Consider the following 22,120-nt stretch of genomic DNA (forward strand, 5'->3'; position numbering starts at 1 on the left):
TTACATATAAAAACTAAGGGCGGCCATGGTAGGTTTCACAAAATTTAGGGTGACTGCAATCGATATCATGATCTAGCTATGTATGATGAAGCGTCTTAAGACTTGTCATCTCAAAGTTCTTAACCCATGTATCATGCTTTACTGTGCTTGTCCAATTGTTCTTATTGTTTTGACTACTAGCAGATGTTGTCCTCGATTTGTGCGATACCTGAGATGCAAATGCCCTTCCGCATGGTTTCATATATGTGTGTCGGGGACAAGTTGGTGCTCTTTTTTGTTATGACTTTCAAAAAGCAAATAAAAATATTTCCCCAAAAAAAGAATTATGGAGTGCTAAGCACAGAGCTCTATCCATGTTTACGTTGTTACCTTGTTTCAGAGGTACTGAAGTGTTGTCTGTGAGATCTGGGCATTTATAGGTATGGCAAAGAGGTTTGAACTTTTGTCATTATCTAACAGTGTGCGGGTGGGGATTTCTTAGTGAAGAAGTAATTAGATCACCCTGCAGTAGCTTAGTGTCCAAATTGATTGTGGTGTTCTTGGCAACTGTCTTGTTAGTCAAATAAGCCAGCAAAAAAAAACATTTACAAAATGTATATTAGCATTGTTGATGGTGAGATTCAATCAGGAGTCGAGTCTGTGGCTAGTAAAGGTGAGAGTGGTTTTGATTTGGAGGAGCTGAATGACAGTATCTTTGGGGATTGACTAAAATCTGAGGGGACCTAGGCTGATTCTGTTCAGACAGCTGTCAATGATAGCAAGGCTTGTAGTGTTGTTCCTAACATCAATGCCTTGTAAATACAGTGGTACTGCAGATCACTGTATCATATAAAGTGAACTTTTGGGCCACTGTATGTTGGCAAAATGTCTTTCAAAAAATTGTTTTCAACCTTATGTTTCTCTCACAATAATTAAGTGGCACCCTCTTGATGATGTTTGCTTGGTTTATGGTGAACACTAAATGAGTCTACCATACATTCTGAAATTGCTGTCTCAACCTTTTTTCTATGTCAGCCTGCAGTAAACTCATCAGCCATTGCAGCATTCGTGAATTCAACACATTCCAACATGTTGATGCCAAAAAAGAGGTATAATTTTTCAAGGCAATATACTGTATGGGAATAAATCGTTTTCACCCAAAGCTGGTAAAGTCAATATTTTAGAGCACACATTATCGAGTACCGGTCACTATTTCAGTACACACGTTACGATTAGGGCCACTTGAAATGTGTACTTGGTATCAAAGGTGAAAAAGTGACTACCTATTTTACAGACTAGAAAACTGGTTGCTTCTTTCTGTTGTCACTCTAAAAATGCATACTATCGTGTGGAGCAAAGCTGTCATTTCTGCATGGTCTCTCTAGATCGTCTGCCTTTTTATGGATGTATTTTTTTGCTAAAGTTGAGACTCTGGACACTGTAAAACTGTTCTTTGGCCGTTCAACATAAGGTAAAATGAGTTTTTCAGAATTGGCTTAGTTTCCTTCTAATAAGGTGCAGGACATGCACCACTGGTGTGGCAGTTAAATGTCATATGTATTTTTCAGTGTACATTTATACCACCCAAATGTGCAACTGAAATGTCTGACTGCAGGCAAACCACTGTGGCATACTTGGCTGCAGCTTAAAACACTGCAGCAACACATGCTGGAGTAAAGATCTTAGCATGAAGAAAAGCTTCTTTTTATGCATTGTCTCACTGAACCCCTGGTGTGTCCTATAAGCCCACAGTGTTGAGTGTATAACAGACACACTAAATATAAAGAATAAAGATGTCTCTAAAGTGAACAGCTTCCAGATGCTAATTGTCACTCTGATGGTAAAGTGGCATTTTCATAAAGAGAAGTATGATTGTGAATAAAAGACTATGGCCCAGATGTACGTAAATCTATTTTACCGACTCATAAATACCGAATTTTACCGATTCGGTATTTATGAATCGGTAAATTAGAAGGAGGCAGATGTAGGTAATTCTTAAAACACAATTATCGAATCTGTAAGATTCGGTATTTACCGATTCGGTAAATACCGAATCGGTATTTCCCATTGATTCCTTTGGGCTTTGAAGCCCATAGGAATCAAAGGGAAATACCGATTCGGTATTTACCGAATCGGTAAATACCGAATCCTGGCAGGGGGAACGGGGTGTCACTTTGACACCTTGTAGCACCCCAAGTGCAGGCTTGTGTGCCATGTGGCACACATACATGCCATAAGGGCATGTCTGTGTGTCACATGGCATAGGTGTGCATGCACAGATGTGCATGTACACCTGAAATCGGTATTTTACCACCCAATAGGATTGGGTGGTAAATACCGACTCCTAAAGGGCCTGTGGCACTCTGTGAAGTGCCACCTACATCTTGATTTACAGAATCGGTAAATTTACCAATTCGGTATTTTACCGATTCTGTATATTTACAGAATCGGTAAATTTACCGATTCTGTAAATCAGATGCCCCCTACATCTCAAAAGCCGAATACCGGTCGGTAACGGCCGAAATCGGCCGTTACCGACCGGTATTTGGCTACCTACATCTGGCCCTATGGGCCCAATTCAAATAAGGGCCTCCACACATATAATGGAGGCTTTGCAGTCATGGAGGGATCTCGAACCCTGCAATTTCTCATTGTGGAGGTCTTGTTACGACTGTGGAGCCTCCACCATGAGTGCGGAGGCTCTTTGTGTATCCCATGTTTATAATCTCTGTTAGAAAAATGCTAGGAACTTGCTTAAAATTCTTTTTCACATTTATCAAAAATTTAGTTCAGCCGTGAAAGTAAATCTTTGATACCTCCAATGAAAAGGTAACTTTTATAAATCAAAATCATATTTCTGCTGCCTAAAAGCCAAACAAGGATATCACAGTTCAAACAGCTGCTGACTCTCCTTTCCCTTCCATGGCAGTAATTAGCATCCCACTGAAGTGAAAAGATGTGTGCTGCCAGGAAATGATGCACCAGCTTCTTAAGGCAGGAAGAATGATGTGGAACAGTCCTTGACCACTTAGCTGGGATAAGCCATTCGGGAAGGAGCAGAAAGAGATGGCACCACAAGAGATCAGTGTTAGGGCTTGCTATTAATGTAAAATTAAACCTGTTAGCCCAACCATGGTCACCAATCAACTTATTGTGTATATAAGATAGCTTCCAGGGACAATGGAACTTTTAAAGTGATTGCATTAAACAAAGGTCATAAAAGGTCATAGGTTTGAATCTTGAATTGGCTAAGTCAGCCTTTCATCTTTTTAAAGCTGATAAAATGTCTAAGAATGAGTTAGTCCATTATTCACAGCACACAAAAATGCAATTATGGAATAGCCTAATGATTTAAAGTCATTAAGAAGAGGAAGATAAAACATAAGAAAAAGCTGATAATGGTCATCTTTATCAAAAACATTTCTATCCATGTCTTCAAGGGAAATGATATTGACAAATGAAGCACAACTTACCATGTCTTGTACCGTGAGATGGCCATATGAAAAGACAATGGCATTAGGAGGGTTGGCAACAGGTAAGAGGAAAGCGCAAGAGGCACTTATTGTTGCGGGAATGATGATAAGAAGTGGATTTATTCCAATCCCTTCTGCCTGTAAGAGTTAAGAAATACGTAATTAGAAATCCTTTTACCTAACCAGGAAGGTGCATTATTATCAGCTTCATGTAAAATATAGTTGTAGAATACTTTAATACTTACCGGTAATTCCATTACTCCTAGCCTTCTTCCCTGTTCAGGTCACTATGTAGTGAGGTGCTATGCCTAGAGCAGCCAAGTGTTAAAAGCTTAATTACCTACTGAAAGAAAATATGAAACAAAAGACCTACCATAACATCACGGTACTACAAAGCAGTGATCTTAGCACATGCTGCATAAGTTGTATATCATACCCTGCCTCCAATCCCAATCATCCATGTAATTAGTTTGGGAGGGAGGGTAGAATGTAATTACCAGAAAAGGGAAAAAGATTTGAAGTAATAGAATTACCGGTAAGTAATTAAAGCATTACCTCTTCGTCCTTTCCCTGTTCTGGTCATTACAAAGTGAGGAATACTAAAGCTGTAATACACTAGGATTATTAGCAAAAGCACTGTCAGGCAACAAATGCTGTAACCCAAATGTATATGTTAAGGACACTCTCTCTTGCTTGGTCTGTAGTTTCTTGCATTCCAGAAACATCTTCAGAATGACCTCTATATGTAATGCTTAACAAAAGTTTAAGGCGTAGACCAAGTGACTGCCCTACAGATTTCCACCAAGCAATCTCCTAGTATTTCTCCTTTGCAATTGTAAGAGCCAAGAAATTCATTTCTTAGTGCAGATGGCCTCAATTAATGATTGTATTAATTGACACAGCAACATAATGGAAGGTTTGTATAATTTCTTGGATGGACGAGTATTAGCAAAAAGAGCTTCCATCTGCCAGAAAGAAACTATATCCATATAAGCCAATAAAGCACTTTCAACATCTAAAAATGCAAAACACTCTCCTGAGTTATTGGGTAAGGAGAAAATCAGGTAAAATAATCTCTTGATTTAAATGAAAGGAAGAGGACACCTTCAGTACACACGCAACCTGACTTAAAAACTATGAGATCATCAAAGATCTGATGATAAGGATGCCGACAGTAAAGAGATTCTAATTCTCCCAAAGTTTTAGCTGATGTGATTGCTGCAAAAACACAGTTATTCAAGAAAGATGTTTAATAGCTATTTATTGCAAAAGTTAAAAAGGCGGACTTTTAAAAGCCTCCAAACTAACCAAAGATTCCCAATCGGTGATAGTGGCCAAACCCCAGCACTAGCATGAGCAAAAACTTTAACAAGACATAAAACAAAAGGTTTGCAATCTTTAACACTGCCTTATTCTCTCTGTAATATTATTTCATCGGTGCTAACTGGATTCTCATGTTTAAATCTAATGAAAATCCATTCTGAAGAAAAGAAAATACATGCAAACCCTCACAAAACAAGGGATCAAAATATTTCGCTTCACATCTCTTCCTAAACTAACCCTAGTGACTTAAATAGGATTTAAAAATAGAATGATTACTATAAGCTTCAACAACGATAGAGAGATCCCGTGAAAAACCCTTTCTTTGTAAACCCATCCACTCAATTTCCGGGGTTGTTAAGCACAACAAAAGAAGAGCTTTCAGGAACTAAATTGAGAAAGCTAAGAGAGAACGACAAGCCAGAATAATCCACGCTAGTTAAACCCTCACCTGAATAGTAATAAAGTGTTTTTTGTGCTCTACACTTCCCGTGAAGTGTGATATAAGAATAGGCTCCTCCCACCATGGCGCCCACTCCTTGCACTGTGTTCGACTCGATGTTCTAGTTGTTGAAATCTTACTCTGTGCAGGAACACGAGCTGCCACATAAAGCAGGCTGCTGTGCTGTGTGTCTGCACAGCTCACCCGCCTAAGACAAACCTGGCTGCTTCTGTCCGCACATGGATAGAGACCAGCCTCAGCCACCCTGATCTTCTGTCTCCAGGCACTAGGTTTGTTTACATCTCTAAACTTCTATACCTTCTGAACAATAAACATGAGCATTGCAATGCCTGCGTCCCGATCCTTGCAAAAGGGTTGATACAGAATAAAGGTATTCATTGCAAGTTCTTGGTTGGGCCTACAGGGACAGTCAAGTCCTCGATGTTGACGAACACCAACATTTGCACAAACATTGATTCTATTCTGTTTAGTAGCCTACGTTGCTTTCATCTTAATGTTAGGTCCCTGGTGACGTCTGGGAGGTGCACTCTGATTTCAAATCTGATATTTTGTTTTTATCTGAGGCATGGGTAAACAACTCTTGGGCATCTGACATAGCGCTAGCCATCCCTGAGGGATACTATCTTCAGAGCTGTGATTGTGTCATTAAACACGAGAGGGAAAGTGACCATTATCCACAAGGACTTCCTGTTGTGTACTCTCATTATGGTCACATCCATCTCTTATTGTGAATGCTTAGCATTCTTTAATAAGGCCAAGGATATGTTTCCATTGAGTGGTTCCTTGATATTTTGTCCAACTGAAACGAAGAACAATGTTGTGGTTAAACTGGAAGAATATCTGTCTCCTCTCATTCTCATATCTTCCAACTTTGTGTAGTTGGGAGACTTCGATTTTCATTTAAATAAAAAAGTATGATAAAGACACAATGGAACTTAAGATTTTGGGTTTGAAACAAGCTGGTTTTCAACTTACTCAAAAGGCAGGTCATATTTTGGATGCTATGTTTACCTCAACTGAATTCTGTTTGGTTAGTCCCCCTATACTGGTTACCCTGTAAGATAATGTTTTGATTCCATTTATTATTATGATTCCCCAAGAATCTAATCTTCTTATTAAGAAACTTCAAGACAGATTGGGTAAGTGTAGGCATAGGGTTACTGAAAAATTCCTTAATCTGCCTTACTGGCCCACAATCTTAACTCTTTGTGGTCCTTATCAGGTACTGTACCAGAACAGCATCCGTCCTGCATGTGGAAATTCTTTGCAGGCAGGATAGAAAGCATCAAGAACCCTTCCAGACAGGTCTTTTCCATTCTGAAGAGCTTTCTCTCTCCTGTTGCCTGCTCTAAAACTATAATCCACTCACAGGAATTGTGCAAAATTCTGGTTATCTTTTATAAAAACAAAATACTGAAATATGATCCTCTTTTGTGCCAGATATCTCCAGCAGCATTACCTCTAGGTGTGATGTAAGTAACGCTATCAATCCCAGTACCTGCCTGTCTGAATTCCCTCATTTGTCCATAGAGATACTTAAATCCCTTATGATAACCATTAAATCATGTTTGCCGATGGATTCATACCCCCTCAAATCCAGGCTCTTGCCAAGGATTTAGTGGTCCTCAAACTGGTGAAATCTTCAATAAATCTTTTGCCACTGCCACACTCCTACCCAAATGAAAACACGTTTACAGAGCTAAGCTGCCTTAAAAGCCACCCTTAAGACCTGATTTAGATTTCGAACAACGGGTTACTCCGTCACATCGGTGTTGGATATCCCATCCGTCAAAATATAAATCCCATAATATCCTATGGGATTTATATTTCGCCGGACGGGATATCCATTACCATTGAGACGGAGTAACCCATCAACTAAAATCGAAATCAGGCCCTCAGACACTAACATTCTGGCTAACTATAGACTTATTTCTCAGCTTCCATACCAAACCAACTTTATCAAGAGCTCCCATGTAACATCTTATCTAGAAAAGACCCAGCTACTGCACAATTTCCAGTCAGGTTTCAGACTACTTTACAGCACTTAGACTGTCATCTTTGCTATAGCTGAGTGATACAAAGGGGGATGCTCAGATGTGAGTCCCTTGCTCACTTTGCCACTGGATTCAAGCTAGCCTGGCTGATGATGGCTGAAATGTCAGAAACGTGTCCCAGGATGCTTGTTTCCGGTCCAGGGAAGACATGGCTTTGGCAGTTCGGGCTGGACTGTTCCCATGAGGCACAGGGTCAGACTGATTTGCATATGGCCATGTCTGAACTGGGGTGGCGGAGTGAGCTAAAGAATGGTGATGGATTAAACCCAGATCAGTTGACTGGGGGTGAGTGTTTGATTTGCTCAAGCACTCCGTCCATCATCCCCTTTTGTATCGCTTATTAGAGTATATTAGCACCATCTTGGACCACAGCAGCTCGACTTCGTTGATCCTATTGCATCTACATCTTTTGATACAGTTGCGGACCCTGTGCCTAGAGATAGGTTAGTGAGTAGTGGGATCTGTGGTTTGACTTTGAACTGTATTAAATCTTTTCTTTTAGATGACCTAATTGTATCTTCTCATTTCCTTTTTTATCAGTTGACTTCAGTCTCCCCTTGGGGTTGCCTCAAGGATCTTCTTTGAGCCCTACATTATTTCATTTATGTATGGTCCTGCAGGCATCTATGATTAGATCTTTTGGTTTTTCGTGTAGTACATATGCGGACAATATTGAACACAAACACAGGAATGCCCAAGGCTGCATTAGGTAGGCAAGAGAGTGCAAATGGTCTCCCAGCTCCATTTTGTTTGCACCATGGTGCTGTTGGAGGTTAAGTCATGTGGCATGACATCATCCTTAGACTACCATATGTGCGCGTTTGTGTTGCCAGCAAAAAGGGCCAGGCTGCCTGACCCTCTCACGGAGCTGGAAGCAGACAGGACAGACACTGGCAAAATGTATTAAGAATGCTGTATTACTAAAGTAGAATGTTTACTTTGAGAGCGAGACTACGAAGTGAACAAGCGGTAATAAAGAAACTGCCGCTCTTTGACTGACTAGTCACGTTTGTCTTTTTTGGGCCAGATGTAGGTAGGCAAATACCGGTCGGTAACGGCCGAAATTCGGTAATTTCGGCCGTTACCGACCGGTATTTTGAAAATGAGATGTAGGTGGGCATTTTAATGATTCGGTAATTTACCGAATCGGTATGTTAAGGAATCGGTAAGTTACTGATTCCTTAAAATACCGAATCGGTAAATTACCGATTTTGCTATGTAGGGAGCACTCAAATGAGTGCTTTTCCCCTTTTAGGATTCGTTATTTACCACCAACTACAAGTTGGTGGTAAATAATGAAAACCTTGGAAAAAGCATTTTTTTTGCTTTTCCAACAGTGCAATGTTGCGGACATACATGCCCTTAGGGCATGCATGTCTGCAACATGTGCACCCATAATCAATTGAGGGGTGCAGCAAGGTGTCAAAGTGACACCCTGCCACCCTTCAATGTTTCCCCCTTTTACCGAATCGGTAAATACCGATTCGATAATTACCGAAACTTAACGATTCGGTAATTTTTTCGGTAAAATTACCTACATCCCATTTGCCTGTTCTTAAATACCGAATCGGTATGATTCGGTATTTAAGAATCGGTAATCTGGGATTACCTACATCGGGCCCAAAATCATGTTTTACATTCGAAATCTCATATGGGCACTGCTGACTTGCAGGATTAGATCAAATGAGGAACTGTTTAGGTGCTTTCTCCTTCCTGATTAAGAACTGTTTCTCTCCTGCACTGGTGCTGATTTATCAGCTACTACAAGATATATTGGACTGCTTATCCTGTTGGCAACTATGGGCCATTGCATTGCAGTCCTGTGGTATTTTGAGATATTAGTGTGGTTTAGAGACCTCTGCTGAACCTGTATTATTCCTGTGTCACCCTCTTTATGGCCCTTGTGTTAGGTATATCTATTCCTGACAACTCATCAGTTCGTAGCAACACAAAAAGATGATTGATGGAATGCTTACCATTGTCAAACATTCACCCCCAGTCACAGATCTGGATTAAATTAATCGTATTCTGCTCACTATGCCACCTCAGTTTGGACCCTGTCATACGCAAATCAGTCTCAAACCAGGGCCGGACTGACCGAAACAGGCACCTGGCATTTTACCAGTGGGCCGGAGGCCAGTTTTGTCACCAGGGGACAGTTTTGCAGAAGTGCTGCAATATCTGCCCCAGTAACAAAAGCGGGAGCTGTGCTTTTTACTAGCACCCTCTCCCAAGGCCGGTCGAGCAGCAATCTGCCACAGCTGGTTGCTGTTCCCAGACCGGCCCTGGCCCGTACTGCCAGGCTAGGTCCTCCCCATGACAGGAAAACAAACATCCTGAGACCGGTTTCGGGGTATCACCCCTCATCAGCCACATGAAGCCACTGGCATAGTGAGCACGGGACCCACGTCTGGACATACCCTTCCCACTTAGGGCAACAAATGCATAAAGAACAGATGATGGACGGAATGGTGAACAAACACTCCAGATGAAAATATGTTGAACTGAGGCGCCCACTTATCAACAAAAACTGGTCTTTCGCAATGGGCGCTGTGACGTAATGACACTATGGCGGTCAGTGTCTCTGGTAAATGTAGTACCTGGCCAGCATTCTTGGCGAGCATATGAACAGATGCACCCTGTATGAAAGGTATGTGTCCATCATTATACTGCTTCTGCTGCATGATGGGGTTTGTAGCGGCCCTATGTGCCCGTTATTATGAACATAAGGATCTAACTGAATATCATACAATACTGGGAAGCACAGTGGGTATAAGCCAATGGAGCTATGTGAAAGTATGTATACTGCCTGTGTATTCTAAGGTTTTATTCAATTGGAGACGTTGGTTCATAGGGGTATATCAGCAGTGTCTATTCTTTTGTTTTATCTGTAGTATTCACCATAGGAGAGTGGAGGAAGGGGAGTTTAAGGGAGATGGGTGTGCCTCTAAAACACAGGCTAGATCAAATTAGACATGAACTCCCAGGGTTTGGGTAAAAGGGGGCTTATACCTTTGATATACCATGCATCACCTACAGATTATTGGGCTTCATACTCATCTTGGAGTAACCTGTAGCCAAGGTATATGTTCGTTGAGGCCATCAATTTGTGTTCTTAGCTGGTACACTCACCTCTGTTCCTTATTAAGGAGAGTCCATATTGTAATACTATGTGGGTTTGTGATCACCTTTGCAAGTACCACCCATCTGACATCATTTTCTTTAGTCATTCGCCTCCAAAAAAGGTCTTCATCATTTTAGTGGAGCTTTTCTTGCACCTTATGCTCATTGCTTCTGATGCATGCATTGTGAGACTTTATACTCACATATCTGAGTTTGCATGGGGATGTGATGAAGCAAACTAGATTTTTACTATTATTATGTATGATTCTTAACTATCCGTGATCGCTCAGTCCCAGTGTCTCTTTGGACGCTCTTGTGAATTAGCATACTCTACACCTGCCACATGTGTAGTGTCCTGTTTCTGGTGGTAAGCCCCAAAGAGTATTTGGCATGGTTGGTGTTGGTGTGATGGATGTATGATGGTACAACGCGGTACATAACACTGCAGTACCATCACAACGCAGCTTTTACAACGCAAGTCGTTACCACGACTTGCGCTGTATGGTGCTGGACTTAGCAATAGTATGATTTACCATTCCAACTCAAGCCTACGTACAGTAGGGAAGGTGTTGGAATAGTAAATCACACTACTCCTTAGTCTAGAGTGCTCTCCAGCGCAAGTCGTGGTAACGACTTGCGTTCTAAAATCCCTGTTGTAATGATACTGCGGTGTTATGACCGCGTCGTAATGGTTGTTTACCGGTGTGATACTCCTAGTACAAACCAGCCTGTCCCTGATACTTCTACCATGTTTGAAGGAAAAATGGGGGATCCAATTGTTACCAAGGTTTTGGTGAATACTGCAATGTTTTGTGACATTTTTATTGATTTTGAGACAGTTGAAAAGATAGTACAACATGATAGTCTCTATGATTGTTGCTTACAAAATGGGTTTCTAAGAGTCTCTGTTATTGTTACACACCTGTTTCCTTGTTCTCTTAGTGATTTTTCTCAATTATAGTTGGGCTGCAATGTCGGAAGTGTTCGAACAGTTACGCCAGATCCGTAAGTATTTCCCAAAAGGGGAGGTTTTCACTGAGGGAGCTTGGGTAAAAACTGTCAAAACGTAAGAGGCCATTTTTGGCAGTAGATTTCTCAAAAACTCTTCCCTTCTTTGATCTCTATATCAAGGTCCAAGAGCTGGCTAATTGTCTGACTGAATTTGCAGTAGGGGTCCCAACTATTGAATGAACTCAAGAGCGATTGCCTTGATCCTGCGGCAGTTGATAAGCACATCATCTATATAACTTCGCCATAGTATTTTCTGTTCCTTATATGGGCTGGTATCTGTGTTGATGTTGTCACATTTAAATTGGTGAATGTATAACCAGACCAGGCTTGGTATATGGTTTCACTGTATTCAAAACTGTTTTCTGTGACAACTATCCTGGCGCATTCCATGACAAATTGTAAGAATGTGATGGAACTCAGCTTTGTGTCTCTAAGTATGGATTCCACTACCTCCAGTGCACGTTTCTGGGGTATGGTGGTATACAGGCGCTCTATATCCATGGTGATATGTAAGTCAACATCTGCTACAATATTTAGGACAGATGACAATTTTGGTATGCTTCACATAGGAAGGCATTTTGGTGACTGGTTGCCTGAGGAACCAGTCACTAAATTATGACAAGCGTTCAAGAATTGAATTCATTTCTGACACTATAGATCTTCCCAGTGGAGGGAACCAAGGCTTATAGATTTTGGTAAGTGTGTAGAACTGCACTATTCACAGCTGTTTGAGGATGATACTCAGACTGTCATCTCTATCGCTGACATTTTGGGGGAAACCCAGAGTCGTTTCTCCCCTTGTAGGCTGGCTATTTGCGAATGGATAATCATCAGCTTTTTGAATCTCAGTTTAGGAGCAATGCCAGATACTCCTATTTGCATCTAAGATCCCCAGCTGGTGCTCTAAATGGTGGCCCAAATAACTTGGTTCTGTTCCCTCTCCCACCTTCTGTATCAGAAATCTGCCTGTATTATTTCACATGGATCTTTCATTTACAGCACATATCAATACAGTAGTTTTGCTTTGCTTTGGGCAATCTACAAAAGTCTTCCACATTTGTCCAGCTCTGCTCACAAAACCACAATCCAGGGCCTAGTTCTGCCAGCTTACAGTCTCAACAGTTTTAAGATAGGACAGGTGACGGTGGCTTGTGACACTCTCAATCTGTTCTGTAGAACCTTGGTTAAATCTTTACTTCCTACGCTTCACCGGCTACCTATCTGGCAGGGGTGCGTTTATAAAGCGCTCTGCCTAGCTTTCAAAGTCATAAAGGGTATTGATCTTCGATATTAGCCCAGAAAGATCTGTTTGTATCTACCTTTGGAAACTCTCTGCTCTTCTTGAACCAGATTTTTCCAGATACACAGATTTAGGTAGCTCCTCATCAAAGAACAATCTTTCTTATACCACACCATTACGTTGTGTAACTCTCTGCCTGTTACCTTGAGGAGGGCATCTGACTACTCCTCTTTTAGAAAGTCTTTGAAAACTTGTCTGTTTCTAAAGCCAATGGCAAGAAAAGCATCCTGACCACATACATTTTCTTTGTTTGTTCTTGAAAGAAGCAAACAGGTCTATTAGAGTGTACCCCACTTCTAACATATTTCTGCACAAATAAGAATGCTTAGCTGATAATGTTCAGATTAAGCTATAATACTGACAACAACAGCCTGGACCCATCCCAGTCCGGCTTCCGCAGCAACCACAGCACCGAGACCGCCCTCATCGCCGCCACCGACGACATCAGGATCCTTATGGACAAAGGAGAAACAGCCGCCCTCCTCCTTCTGGACCTTTCAGCAGCCTTCAACACAGTCTGCCACCGCACCCTAACAGCACGCCTCCATGACGCCGGAATCCAAAAGAAGGCCCTGGCCTGGACCACATCCTTCCTCTCGGGCAGAACCCAGAGCGTCAGCCTCCCACCCTTCCGCTCCAAGACCACCGAGATCATCTGCGGCGTTCCACAGGGCTCATCCCTCAGCCCGACGCTGTACAATATCTACATGGCACCACTCACCCACTTCGCCCGACAATATGCATAGCCTCAACATCATCTCCTACGCCGACGACACCCAGCTGATCATATCCCTCACCGAAGACCACCACACCGCCAAAACCAACCTCCACAGAGGAAGGAAGGCCATCGCCGAATGGATGATGGTCATCAGGGTGAAGCTGAATTCTGACAAGCCGGAGGTCCTCATCCTCGGCCCCACCCCCTCAGCCTGGGACGACTCCTGGTGGCCTACATCGCTAGGAACAGCCCCAGAACCCACAGACCACGCACGCAATGTGGGGGTCATCCTCGACTCTGCCCTCTCCATGACCAAGCAGGTCAACGCTGGCTCCGCTTCCTGCTTCAACACCCTCCGAATGCTCCGCAGGATCTTCAAATGGATCCCCTCCGACACGAGAAAAACAGTCACCCAGGCCCTCGTCACCAGCAGACTGGATCATGGGAATGTCCTCTACGCAGGAACAACAACCAAGCTCCTGAGACGGCTGCAACGCATCCAGAACGCCTCGGCACGACTGATCCTCGATATCCCCCGACGCGGCCACATCACACCACACCTGAGAGGCCAGCATTGGCTCCCTGTCAACAACAGGATCACCTTCAAACTCCTCTTCCACGCACACAAAGCTCTACACAACGCCGGACCAGCATACCTCAACAACCGACTCAGCTTCTACACCCCCACCCACAGCCTCCGCTCTACCAACCTCGCCCTCGCCACAGTCCCTCGCATCCGGAAAACCACGCCAGTGGCAGATCCTTCTCCTACCTTGCCGCCAAGACCAGGAACACTCTCCCTACAAGCCTACGACAGACCCAGGACCTGCTGGCCTTCAGAAGACTTCTCAAGACCTGGCTTTTCAATCAGTAGAAGCTCCCCCCACCCACTCCCCTCCCCCAGCACCTTGAGACCCTCAAGGTAGGTAGCGCGCTTTACAAATGAAATGATTGATTGATTGATTGATTGATACTGTTGAAACAATCTGCTTTTTTTTGTTCTGCAGTCCCTGGTTGTAAACTACAGAAAGAGAATTCAGATGTGTCTCTCCCACTGCATAATTGCTAAATAGGTCATGGCCCTTGAGTGTGTTTACTGCTGCCACTATATATAAACTTCCACTGTCATATTGCTGTTCACACTAAAAATGCTTCCCCCTCAACAAAAGTGCAAAACCCAGTAATGCTAGTCTGATGGATTCCAATTCCTTCCTATTGATGGAGTGAATCCTTTGCTAAGGCCATCACTTCGCTTGCAGTGACTCTCCTCCATTCTTGCACCTCAATCTACTCTGCTGGCATCTGAAGTTATTATTGTCAGTTCAGTAAAAGACAAGATTTAAGATTTAAAGGATTATATGGATCCACCCACCATAATCGTTCCTTCCTGATGTATGAATCCATTACTATTCTGCTGCTGTAATCCTAAAACTGTGAGGACCATACACAGAAAGTGATACTTCATAATCCACAGATAAAACCTTGTCCAGAGATGTAGATGCAGAATTGAGGTCATGTATCCCTGAATCTGTAAACTTGCTCTCACAGATGGATCTTCCTTGGCTAGAATGTCTAAAGTATATTTTCATAAATCTGTGCTTTGGAAGACAATCAATAACCATCTGGCTCCTAAAAGTACCAGATCCTGAGATGACACTTGTTCCAGTTTTTCAGGAAACAGTTGATACTTTCAATACTGTCTCTTTTTGAAAAGGGATCATACAAAACCCTAGACCTTAGTCTAGAAAAGCTACTGTTTTTTTTTGGCTTAGTTCTTTAACACACTTGAAGCTCTTTTACATATCTGCCTGCAGGTTCTGTTTGAAAACAGGCATAGGAAGGAATCCCAAATGTGGCTCCATCTAGTCAATTTCTATAACATATTCTCTGCGAATGTTATTCAGCACCCATTGATCTGTGAAATTGTCTTTCCATATATCCAAGAATGGTGAAGGATTATACACTACTATCTCTTTATTTTCCAACCAGCAGCATTCAACTTTAATACAAAAAACTCTCTTTCCTATGAATCCCAGGGAAAGGTTAATGACAGGGTGAAACAATTGGCAGCTCTGGACGTCCTGAAAGGCACGAGGATGCTGGGATACATCCTCTTTCTTTTCCTGCTCCTCCAGCAATTGTCACAAGTTTTCTGTTTTCCTTATTTGTTATAGAGTACGCTTATTTACTGTACTTTTTACTCTCGCCAATGTTTGTTTGTTAGTGTTGATCATGCGGCGTTATTGCCACACCTCCTTGTTCCGTGGGAGCGTTCCTCATGGGTCCCTTTGAAAGACGCCTTATGGAGATAGCTTAGTCCTAAGCTGATAACCCCCTGCCGGGTAGCAACCTCCCCCGTAAGTGCAAGTAGGAGTCGGCATCAACCGGGGCACCTTTGAGTGCCTTAAAAAGGCTTTTCTAGCCTGCCCATCCATCCCTGGAAACCTATGAGTTGTCAGGGGAAGAAGTCCCCTTGTCCCTGCAAGAAGTGTAGGACGATGGTGATGATTCACCCACTGAACCTAATGACGAAGCGGGCCCTCGCAGCCCTGGAGCCCACAAGCCAGGGGCGCGGAGCCCCCGCAGACATGTTGGCACCTGAGGACATCCTGCACCTACGTTCCACTTAATGGACCCCTGGGGATAAAGTCGCCCAGTTCGTGGCTAGTCACCTTAGGAAGCCTCTGGAGAAAAAGGTCAGGGTCTGCCTTAGGGCACCCCGAGATTGAACCTAGAATGGCCATGTTTCTCCAGAAATACATCCATGACCCCAGGAAAGGGATAGATAGGTCCTAGAGGGCTTGCCAGGACAAGCTCTTGGATGCCTGCTGGTCCCTCACTAACATCTTGGACCTCACAGAGGAGGCTAAGGCATCCAATACCCCTTTATCTATCGAGCTTGTGTCTGGCTGGGCCCAGCGTGCCATCAATTACTGGGCAACGCTAACTGCGCCCTTTCAACTGAGAGGAGACGCTCCCTATTGCTCAAGGAAGACCCCAAACTTGGGGACATTCCTTCCTCTGAGGGGGGAGCAGTGGCTCATGGGGGGGCTCTTCGGGGAGCCTTTGGTTAAAGAACTCAGTAAATTTGTGGCTACATTTACCACCGTGAACAAGGCTCAAGCCTCCATAAAGAAGGTGTTCCACCCAAAGGTTCTTGTCGGGGCTGGTCGTAGCAGGGGGCGCTCGACCAGCTTTTTCTACACACAAGACCTTTCCAGAGGTCTTAAGAAGACACAGGAAAAGCCCAGGCAGGAGTTTTTCCAGTCCAGAAGACACTACAGCAGCCGAGGCTTCAGAGGTTCCAGAGGTGCCGCCAGAGGTCAATTTCAGACCCAATCAAGTGAGACTCTGCCTTTCAGCCCAGTCAAAAGTAGGGAGCAGGCTGGCTTTGTTCACGCGCAATTTGGAGGCTATCACCTCAGATGCATGGGTCCTCCAGAGCATCAGAGAACTTCAGCCGTCCTCTAGTCTTTGGCGAAGCCCAAGCTGCCCTGGTGGACAAGGAAGTGGTGGATCTGCATTGCAAAGGAGCGATCGTATCCAGCTCCCTCCACCCACTGGGTTTCCTAAGCAACGTCTTTTTGGTTAACTAAACCGATGGGGGCCAATGCCCGGTTATCAACCTATGGGAGTTCAACAGCTGGTTGGTGTACCGCCATTTCAAAATGGAGGGAATCGGCCTACTGTGAGACCTCCTGCAACTGGACGACTGGATGGTGCATCTTGAGTTAAAAGACAAATACTTGGCGGTCCCCATCTTTCCATGCATCAACGGTTTCTTCAGTTTCAGTGGGAAGGGCAGGTATGAGTTCACTACCCTGCCTTTCGGGCAGTCTTACGCTCCATGGTGCTTCACCAAGGTCCTCAAGCCATGGTAGAGTACCTCAGAGCTTGGGGATTCCACCTCATCATATACCTTGACAACCTCCTCCTGTTGGCTCAATCCCCGGCATTGCTCATGGACCAACTACAGACGACAGTGGCTTTGTTGCAGCGCCTTAGCTTTGTCATCAAACAAAAGAAGACCCTACTTACACTGGCGAGGCAGACTACCTTCCCTACTTTTGTTATAGATTCAGTGAACAAGACTTTAAGCTTACCAGTCAGGAACATTTCTAAAATTCGTCTGGAGGACCCTAGCCAGGCCCACCACTTCTCTCCGACCGGTCGCCAAGATAGTGGGTCTCCTGCCGTCCTCTATATAGAATTCAACAAGGGGGGTGGGATGCACACCATACTCTTCTCAATTAATCCACATTTGTTTTCAATGCTCCTCAAAAAAAGCATGCTCACTGATTTCGTGCCTTGCCCTGTGGGCATGCGACAAAATACAACGTCCAGTGTGGGGTGACATTTCATCCCAACCAGAGGCACAGCAAAACGGTATACTACTGAAAGTTCTCCTATTATTTCAACCATGTTTTTGCCATATTTACTTCATTATTTCCTTGACAGGCCATCTTTCTGGGCCCCCTCCACTACAGGGCCCTCCAACGACTCAAGGTCACCTTTCAAAGCGGTCACCTTTCCCACCATAGCCAGATGGATCAGATGGGTCATGCAGGAGGCGGGCATTGACATCTCACACTTGCCCATTCGATCAGAGGAGCTTTTCACTCGGGCCCACCTTGAAGGTATATTTAATGCCTCGGACTGGTCTTCAGATTCCATGTTCAAAAGATTCTATTTCAAGTTAGTCGTGGACATGACCTCCCTGATGGTTGATAAGCTTTGAACAAGCATAATCCTCCCGTCCCGTCCTGCCGTAGAATGAAAAATTTCCTACTAAACATGAAGGAAAGTTTCAATTCTATTAAGGACACGGAGGCGAGGATTATACCCGCCCAGAGTTTCCTGAGGTTCTCAGTAATTTTTTTAACACCCGTTATAGCAGACGTTTGGAAATTGAGGTGTTCGGGTTCTCTGTCTGGTATAAGTATGACTTTGTTTTTTCCTGGTCAATGCTGTACTCAGTAAGGTCAGAGATTCCTAAATGTTGTCAATGTGTAGTATTGTATTCTAATGTGATGTGTTCCCCTTGGGTATCACTTTCTAAAATTTCAAGGTTGGAGAGTTCAGGTTCATCTCTGTTTTCCACTGGCTTCTTGTAGGTTCCGAGCCTGCTAAAACGGACTAGTGGAATTTGATGACAGTCAGAGAGTCGAAGTCAAGAAAGAGGACATATCCCAGCAGCCCCATATGTTTCAGGACGTTCAGAGCTGCCAATTGGTTTACCCTGTCATTTACCTTACCCTGGGATTCATGGGAAAGATAGTTTTTTTTTTTAAGTTGAATACTGCAAGTTGGAAAATAAAAAAATAGTAAAGCATTATCCCCCGTCTCAATGTCCTGAATAGAATTGAAAAATTCCTTTATGTTTACTAGGACATTTTTCATTCTGCCTCACACAGGGAGCCCATCCATTAAGCCATGATAGTCAGGATCCGACAACTGCGTTAGTGTGTCTGACTTTTTACCATCTTTCTTGGGTTGCAAATGCTTCTTCCTAAAAGATTTTCAATAAGAATATTTACTTAACGCCCCATAAGAACAAGAATAAGGGATTTCTTCCCTTTGTACAATCTGATCTCCAACTGTTTTTATTCCAAAAAGAAACTTGGGGGAAAGAAGATTTCTAACATGTACCTGCTGTCCAATCTCCTAACCGCATGTGACACCTGGTAAGAATTAAAGCATCCAAAGCCAGTGCCATGGCTCTCATGGAATAACATGAGTTGCCAGAAAGGAATTTGGTTTGCTGTTCCATTTGCACCAATCATTTTGAACAGCTTTTTCCTTTCTGCATCACATTGGTAAGTTACTCAAACTCTTTTATTGAAGATCTGACTGTGTATGGAGCATTAAGTAACCTCATGCAGCAACAAAGTTTTCTTAGTAATAGATTTATTTATGGTATGTTGACGAGCAGTCATTATGATTGACTGAAATGAGTCTCATGCAAAAGAGACAAGATAGACACTGTCTCCTGAATCATCTTTTGGATTGCTTTACATGAAATGACACCAGAAGGATTATGCTAACAATATGCAGAAGAATGCCTTGAAGTACTCCTACTACACCTTTGTCTATCAGCATACAAAGAAAGGCATGCCTTCTTTTGAAAGCACTTTCCACTTCCATGACCATCAACGAAATGATTTAATTGCTCACACAAAAAATGTAAGCATCCTAAAGGGATACAAATCCACTAATCAAAAGCAATCATATAACCATTTCCTATTGTTCTCCTCCATCAATGGGGAAGGCAACTTACCAGCACTTTATATGCTTTTTTTTTTAGTTTAAATCTCTCTTTCAAATACATTACTTACCATTTGGCTCCACCAATGCATCAGTACAACTCAGTGCATATTGACGCACTCACCTCACCTGGAGCCAAAAATGGCTGTTTCTCTATATCCTTGAGGATTGAAATTTAAAGCCTGCATGTAATGTAATGTAAAAAAAAAATGCTATAGCGCATTCTATCACTCCAAGGAGCATCTTGGCGCTTGACACCAACCCAGAATGAAAAAGGTGGTTAGCTGAAGCAATTCCCCAGAGATTACATCCTTTACACCAAGGCTCTACAGGCAGCATCGGTAAGCGTAAAAACCCAGGTCTTCAGGGCCTTTCTAAAAAGGGATTCTGATGAAATTTGCCGGAGCGGAGGTGGCATTTTATTCCATGCTCTAGAACCCAGAACAACAAGGGATTTTCCACCTTTGGTGGCAAGTCTGAATTTTGGGACAACCAGAAGATTCTGGTTGGAGGATCTCAGACTCCGGGTGGGTAGATGGCGTTTGAAATTTTTGGAGATATACCTGGGTACTTGTGAGTGATGAGCTCTAAAAGTAATAACCAGGATTTTAAATAAAATGCGTTTATGGATTGGAAGCCAGTGAAGGGCGTTGAGTGCAGCTGAAGCAGATGATTTCCTGGGCCAACCAAGAACCAAGCGGGCGGTGGCATGCTGGACCATCTGCAGCCTGTGGAGCACGGCTTTGTTTGCTCCCGCATACAGGCTGTTACAGTAGTCCAGTCTTGATGTTATAAGTGCCACCGCTACCGTTTTCCTTGTAGACAGTGGGAGAAGGTCAAAGAATTTCCTAAGCATTCTGATGATGTAGAAGCATGTGCTGGCCACACCCATTGCTTGTTGCTTAAATGACAATAAGTCATCAAACTTAATCCCTAAGTTACGGGCAGAGGAGATGGTGTTTGGGGGGGCTTCAGCATCTTCAGGCCACCACTGCTTAGGGGAAAACAGATTATGGGGGCCAAACGGTAGGATTTCCGTTTTCCCAGAGTTACATTTTAAGTGGTTGGTCTTCATCCACTCAAAGGTGGCAGCCAGGCATTGTTTAAGGTTTTCCCCAGCTCCGGGCAGCTCCCTGTCGAGTACCAGGATAAGCTGCGTGTCATCAGCATAGGATATTGTGCTAATCTGATAAGAAGAGATAAGCTCGATCAGGGGTACCATATAAAGATTGAAAAGTACAGGGCTCAAACTAGAGCCCTGGGGTACCCCTGTGCTGATGGATTTTTCTTCGGAGGTGAATTCGCCCAATACCGTGATTTGGCGTCTTTGGCCTAGGAAGTTTTTGAACCAGTCCAACACTACTCCTCCAATCCCTGAACTGAGTAAGCGGTCAATCAAGATTGCGTGTGAGACCGTATCGAAGGCCGCCGATAGGTCGAGTAAAATCAGGACGGCCTTCTTCCCTTGGTCCATAGCGGAGCGCAGGGTCTCAGCAGAGAACAGGAGGGCATATTCGGTCGAGTGCTTGGACCTAAAGCCTGATTGGTTGGTGTGCAAGATGTTGTTGTCTTCCAGGAAAGTCGTGAGTTGTCTATTGACAAAAGATTCAGTCAATTTGGACAATACTGGCAGCAATGAAATGGGACGCAAGTTGGAGAGAATCGTGGGGTCAGATAAAGGTTTTTTCTGAAGAGGTTTGACGGCGGCTAACTTCCAGTCGCGTGGGATCTCCGCTGTGGCAAGTGACGAGTTGATAATACTGTTAACAATAGGATTTACCTCATTGGCCAAGGCTCTTAAAAACATAGGAGGACAAGGATCGAAGGGTGATCCTGATTTACTAGACCGAATGGCCTGATGTGACTCCTCTAAGGAAATAGGAGAAAAGACATTAAAATGGGGAGTATTGGAGTCGTTTTCTTTAATTGATTCCATCCTTTCCTTGTCGGAAGAGATCCCGATTGGAGGAGGGAAGTCCTTAACAATATCTAGAATTTTATTTTCAAAATAATCAGCGATAGAGTTACAGAGGGATAGAGAAGGGGGGATTTCCTGTGTGAGTGCTCCAGGGTTTGTGAAGCTGTTAACGATCTTGAATATTTCTTTTTGTCCATTTCCGGAGGAGGCAATTTCCTCTAGAAAGTGGGCTTTTTTAGCTGATTTAATTGAGGCATGATACTGCCTACGTGCTACTTTATAGATCCTGCAGGCGTCTGCCTCATAATTCCTACGCCATCTACGTTCTAATGATCTTACTTTGCTTAACTCAGATTTCAGAGCGGGGGAGAACCAAGGGGCGCTCCTTTTCTTTTTCATGCCACCTGGATATTTCACAGTCCTTGGGTCTGACTGCTTGCCCAGCGTTGTGATCCATTCACAGAAATGCTGGTTGTCTATCGAGGTATGGCCAGATA

General features: G+C 43.5%; 1 protein-coding gene across 1 annotated transcript in view; it reads right to left on the bottom strand.

The window, feature by feature from the left end:
* The window catches only part of LOC144822877 (solute carrier family 13 member 1-like), a 701,886-nt gene that overhangs the window by 52,107 nt on the left and 627,659 nt on the right, over positions 1 to 22,120 (bottom strand). The window contains exon 15 of the mRNA XM_078680852.1: positions 3,453 to 3,590. Within this exon, the coding sequence (XP_078536978.1) occupies positions 3,453 to 3,590 (138 nt within the window). The remainder of the gene's footprint in view (positions 1 to 3,452; positions 3,591 to 22,120) is intronic.

The sequence above is a fragment of the Lissotriton helveticus genome, chromosome 3_1, assembly GCF_964261635.1.
Source record: "Lissotriton helveticus chromosome 3_1, aLisHel1.1, whole genome shotgun sequence".
NCBI lineage: Eukaryota > Metazoa > Chordata > Amphibia > Caudata > Salamandridae > Lissotriton > Lissotriton helveticus.